This window comes from Gekko japonicus, unplaced genomic scaffold (assembly GCF_001447785.1).
Source record: "Gekko japonicus isolate JY-2015 unplaced genomic scaffold, Gekko_japonicus_V1.1 scaffold3438, whole genome shotgun sequence".
Lineage (NCBI taxonomy): Eukaryota > Metazoa > Chordata > Lepidosauria > Squamata > Gekkonidae > Gekko > Gekko japonicus.
In genome coordinates, this window is record NW_015173786.1 from 44,795 (window position 1) to 51,007 (window position 6,213).

Sequence of the window (6,213 nt, forward strand, 5' to 3'; positions counted from 1 at the left end):
TGAACTGCTGAACTACTGACCTTCCACAGCCTGCAGCTCAGCGTCTTAACCACTTGAGCCACCGCAGCTCAAGTGGTTAATTCAGTTAGCATTATTCAAAACAGCAAAAGCATTCAGTTAGCATTATTCAAAACAGCAAAAGCAAAACTATAATAGAAACTGTGTGTAACAATATTTTAAATCTAAAAGTACATTAAAATATCATAGTACTGGTTCACTGAGTGTCACTCTTTATATCCTCTTTAGACAGAAATTCTAATACTGGGCACCATTGTTCCAAAGAATTGAAAGTCTGCATTCCCAAATGAAAGATTTGATCTTCATTTTGGTGTAGTTTGGTCTAGTGGTTAAGAGCACGGACTCTAATCTGGGAGAACCACTCCTCCACCTGCAGCTGCTGGTGTAACCTTGGGTCAGTCACAAGTTATTTCAGAGCAGTTCTCAAGAGAGCTCTCTCAGCCCCACCTACCTCACAGAGTGTCTGTTGTGGGGAGTGGAAGGGAAAGGGATGGTAAGCCGCTCTGAAGCTCCTTTGGGTAGTGAAGTGTGGGGTATAGATCCAGTCTCTTATCTTCTTCTTCCCGTTACTAGGAAGTCCCACAGTTTACTATACCAAAGGGAGACTGTTGGGGGTGTGTGTACATCTTTCCATTTCTCCTATGTCCTTCATAGGAAAACAGTAAACTGACTACACTGAAAGCAGTCTGTTTCTTGCTGACTCATGGTGCTGAGGGGCTCAGTGGTAGAGCATCTGCTAGGTATGCGGAAGGCCCCCAGCATCTCCAGGTAAAGGGATCAGGTGGTAGGAGATGTGAAGGACCTCCACCTGAGACCCTGGAGAGCTGCTGCCAGTCTAAGCAGCCAGTACTGACCTTGATGAACCGAAGGGCTGATTCACTGCAAGGCAGCTTCATGCGTTCAGGTGAAACACCTCCCCAAAGCTGCTCTAAAAGGTAAAGGTTCCCTTGCTCGAAAGCCAGTCGAATCCGACTCTAGGGTTGCGGTGCTCCTCTCCGTTTCAAAGCCGAAGAGCCAGCGCTGTCCGAAGACGTTTCCGTGGTCATGTGGCCGGCATGACTAAACACCAAGGCGCACGGAACGCTGTTACCTTCCCACCGAAGTGGTACCTATTTATCTACTTGCAATTTCTTGCTTTCAAACTGCTAGGTTGGCTGCTCTAAAGCTGCCATAATGTGCACTGTTGGGCAATGCGCAACCTCTCTCCACCAAATAAAGCACAGGTGAAATGGGTTTCCAGGCCTCAACATGCACTGACGCTGTTTTATGAGTAAAAGGGGACGGATCCAAACTGATCGTTCCTCGTTCTTTGCAGCACTTGTTCATCATCTCATAAAGACTTCCTCTTGGCTGTCCAGCGAAAAGCCGTTTTGCACAATAACGTGGCAGAATATCTGAATGGGCCAGTTACGCATTAGCAACTGATAGTCAGATTGAAGACCAAAATGGGGGTCAGCACACTCGTATCCAATCTCCTCCTCTCCTCCTCCTCCTCCCTTATGTCACCTGCTCAGCTGGTAGCTGCAAACGCCTCCTTCTGCCACGTTTAAGTGGTAGTGTTGTCGTACAGCACAGGGGAAGCCAGAAGCTCCCTCCTCCAGCAAACTGCCACAGTGGAGGGAACAGAGAGCCGGTGTGGAATAGTGGTTAAAGTTTCGGACTTAGGACCTGGGAGACTCAGGTTCAAATCCCCACTCTGCCATGGAATTTTGCTGGGCCAGCCACACCCACTCTCAGCCTAACTACCTTGCAGGGTTGCTGGGAGGATAACATGGAGAAGGAGAATGATGTAAGCTGCTTTGGGTTCCCACTGGGAAGAATGTTGGGGTCTAAATGACATAAATAATGTATAGCAGAAGACGGAGGGGGGTCAGTTGGCTGGCTGGTGGATGGGAAGGAAAGAAGGAAGCAGGGAAAGGTGAGGATATGAGGGTTGCCAGGAGGAGGGAAAGAAGAAATAGAGTGGGGAAGGGAGAGGATACCAAGAAAAGTGAAGTGCCCCCTACAAGTCTTTGCAGGTTCCCTGCAGTGCAACTGGGCTAGGTCAGCTGGCACCACACAACTGGGCCATAGTTCTCCCAGAGAGAGTTTGCCAGGGGGAGGAAGGGAGAGAAAGCTGAAGACAGAGGAGCCGATATGGGTGGGATGGCTGATGGGTGGGAATTAGAGTACGAGGCACAAAAAGTGGAGAAGCAAAGGGGGCTTTCAGGAAAGGGAAAGAAGAAATAGTGAGGAAGGGAGTAATGAGATGCCTCCTGCAAGTCCTTGCGGGTTCCCACTTGTACAGACTAATGCATTACAAATGTGTATTCCCATTATTAGACAGCATAAAAAGTCCCATACGACATAACCAATAAATCTAATAAAAGTCAATGGACTTAGAAGGGCGTCACTCTGATCAGGATTGCACTGTAAGAATCTGGCATTCCTAAAAAAGCGTATATGACTGTTTCGGCGTTATTTACTATTAATACAGTGTCACCTAAGTTCATGGTTTTTAAAAGACATTTTGTTTGCTGTCAAGGACAAGATAGGAATAGTGAAGGAGAGGGAGAGAAAGATGTGAGCCAATGCAATTACAGATCTGTGTCTTGTTCTGTTTGTGTGTGTTTGTATAAAGCAAAGTAAGTGTTGGAGCCAATTCTTCTGAGCAAGGCTCTTTTTGTAGAAAAAGCCCAGCAGGAACTCATTAGCATAATAGGCCACACCCAACAGCAAGAACTCATTAGCATATTGGGCCACACCCCTGACAGCACAGCTCATTAGCACATTAGGCCACACCCCCATGTTACCAGAAGTGTGGTTATCCAGCCACACCCACCTTTTGCTTCTTATTCTGCTTACCTTGTTTGTTGTCAAAACCCAGGGCTTTTTTTGGAGCAGGAACTCCTTTGCATGTTAGGCCACACACCCCTAATGTAGCCAATCCTAATCAGTTTCTGCTGTTGGGTGTGGCCTATTATGCTAATGAGTTCCTGCTGGGCGTGGCCAACTTGGGAGCCAGCCGGAACTCCGTTCCTGTGCGTTCCTGCCCCAAAATAGCTCTGCTTCTGAGTGTGTGGAAAGGACCTTTGCCACCTCCCCCTTTCCAGTGCAGTCTTTTTGCTCCAACTGGAGTCTCAGGGGTCCCCCTGAGACAGTGTAGTAGTCTATGGGGGGTTGCAACAACAAAAATGAAAATCTGGCAGGAATCACGCACACGCTTGTGTGAATTTTTGCTCTGTATACCAAGTTTGCTTTGTGTACACAAAAGTGTTGCAAATTTCCCTCTTCTTTCTGCAGCCCCCCCCCCATATCTCATGTGGTTCCTGATGTTTCCCTGACCCACAGAAGCAGCTGGGGGGGGAGGCTGTACTTTGAAGGGGCAGGTGGCAAAAAAAAAACCACCCTTCTAGAAGCTTGCCGTGCTCTTGGAACGGTGGTGTCCAACTCTGTGCAGGTTGCTTTGTACTCACCAGGTTACCTTGGCCGAGTTCAGACTGGCGGTTTGGCCCGGCAGGGAAACGTTTCAGTAGCGGTTCAATAGCGGATTAAAGGGGCGGGTTCACACAGGCACATCTGTCAGGTGTCCCTCAGCCATACTCAAGCCGTCTTGTGCCGCTTCCCTCCCAAATTTAAAAGCTACCAGGTGAAAGTGGTAGCGGACCGTGTGTAGAGCGGGTTGATTCCAGTTCCCTGAGTGTGAGCGCAAGTCCCGCAGTAATTGAAACACCAACTTGGATAAATGAGTTTGACACCTCTGTACGATAGCCTCTATTGAATCATTTTAGCTTCTAGGGGAAATTCAGGCTTGATTTGATCTCGAACCCACTTATTTGTCTTTCCGGTGGTCCACCACATATCAAACAAATCAGTTTCCTTTCTGTCAGCGTTCTTCACTTTCACATCCTAAAAAGCCAAGATTTGAATCTTAAAATGTAGCGGGCACTTTTAAGGGAACATTTCAGGAACTGAAACATTTCAGCATCATAGGGCTCTCCCTTTGAGGCAACGATCCGAGCATTTCACACGAGCAAGGGGAGAAAAAGGGGAAGGGGAGACTGGAAATTGCTGGAGAGGGAAAGATGCATAGCTGTGATCATGTTTTCTTGTAACATAGACCGTTACAATTAACCTTCTAGATTAAATGGGCCAAAAAATGAAATGATCAGATGTTTGATGCAGAAATGATCAGAATGGATTACATTAGGTCAGTTTTAATTCTAAGAAGTACTTTTGGTTGTCTTAGCAATCAGTACTGCTTGACAAAAAATAAATGGGATTTTTAAGTGTTCACCTCCCCTGATATGCAAAGATACGCCTTCTAATCTATTTAAAAGGAACAATTAGGAAAGAGAAAAGAGAAAGGGGTGTTATTTTGCATGATTGCGGCTTGCACAAATGATTGAAAGTGAAAGAAAGATTCCTCTGTTAAGGGAGGAGTGGCTAGCAAAATTACAGGATACCTCTAGGAACCAAGCTGACATTGATACAAGAGAAGAGACAGAGAGTACATTTGAAAAACGATGTACATGTAAAACGATGTACATGAAAAATGATGTACATGAAAAACGAGTACATGAAAAACGATGGTCATTTTTGGAACTTTTAATGCATAACTAATTTGAGCGGTATCCTCCTGATCACTGGAAATTGCATCCCTTTAATTCTTTTTATTCTTGTTCTTTAATATTTTTAATTAATCAAACAAAGCACTGCATTAATAAAGGATTATTAAAACACATACTCTCCACACACACACCCCGGACACAAAAATTGGCAGGTTTCTTCCTTTCCTGTTAGAGTTTGCCCCCAAACACTTGTCTACCACCGCAAATTCTCGTCTTTCCACAGGTTGAGATGGCAAAGAAGGAGTTCAACAGCCACTCCGAAGACATCGACAAGATAAACCAGATCAGCAAAAACCTTCAATTCCAGCTGAACAAAATGAAGAGCTTTGAGGAGCCCCCCTTTGAGAACGAGGCTAATGTCATCGTGGACAGATGGCTGGACGTATGTAGAAAAGTAAACGATTGAGGAGCTTTGATATGTTACACATTATCATAATTGACTGTGACCGGCAAGCAATATTTCAGATAAATTAACTGCCGCAAACTGGGGAATCTCAAGGAAAACACAACATCATTTTTAAAAAATTCTAAGCAGAGCTTGAAAGAGCGACTTTGGGGCTTCAGGCTGGCTTATCTCTACAGCCTTCTCTTGTTATGTCAGACATGAGGTCTGGCGGGAGATAATTCGGTGGGGGGATATATAGGCGGGCAATATTGGCTTGCATTGTTTGGATTGTTTTGTCCTGGAAGCTGCTCTGTTGATGCAGTTCTTAGGAACGGGATGCATTCTTAAATGGCTGGTAGGAGATGTTGATTCTCTGTTGTGTCTGCTTGCATGTGATTTCTTCACTACTAAGACTAGTTGGGACATATTGGGAGGGGATAAGAGGGGATGTGCCAAACCAACTTGCCCGACCTGTCTTTTAGAAGTAGGAGAGTGCTCCGTTTGTCTTTGGAATGCTAATATTCAAAGCCGTATTCGGTAAGAAACTGCCTTTACCCAACGGGTACGACTGATTATCCCCTTCTTGTTTATCTCTCTGGTTTCATCTCAGCCTTTCTTGACACATGAAGTCGCTAAAGGCTTATGTTTTGCTTTCTCCCCCACATCTTTTTTTTGTTTCTGGAAACCACAAACCCACTTGTAGATCAACGAGAGGACGGAGAATTATTGTGATAATCTGGGAAGAGCACTGGCCTTGTGGGACAAGCTCCTTAATTTATCCGGCTCGATAGATCTGTGGATCAACTCGGAGCTGAAGAATGTGGAAGACCATCATCTGACTGAAGAAGAGTTAGCAGGATTAGAGGTAAGGTTGACAGAGATGATAGCTGTCAGTTGGTAACTATGGTCAACGAGTTCTAAACCAGTGAGAAATGTCTGGGGCAAGGCAAAGTGGGGATCTGAACCCAGACCTTCCCAGTCCCTAGTACAACTGCTACACCACACTGACTCTCAGGGAATGTGAAATCGATTGTTGTGTTTCTGGGTCTCTCCCATTTAAGCTGTAAGGTAGTCTGATAAGAAATGTGAATCCAAACAAATCGTTTGCCTGGCCGTAATTATTTAGGTCGTTCTGCAGATAAATTGTGAGCTTGTTGTCTGTCTTGAATCGTTTGTGGCTTCACTGGTGATTGCCTCTCC

The 6,213-nt window shown here is 45.5% G+C and overlaps 1 protein-coding gene across 1 annotated transcript in view; it reads left to right on the forward strand.

Moving 5' to 3' along the window:
• The window catches only part of LOC107120783 (nesprin-2-like), a gene marked incomplete at its 3' end in the record, with an annotated part of 122,056 nt that overhangs the window by 18,080 nt on the left and 97,763 nt on the right, over positions 1 to 6,213 (forward strand). The window contains exons 10-11 of the mRNA XM_015423551.1: positions 4,852 to 5,010; positions 5,717 to 5,878. Coding sequence (XP_015279037.1) covers positions 4,852 to 5,010; positions 5,717 to 5,878 — 321 coding nt within the window. The remainder of the gene's footprint in view (positions 1 to 4,851; positions 5,011 to 5,716; positions 5,879 to 6,213) is intronic.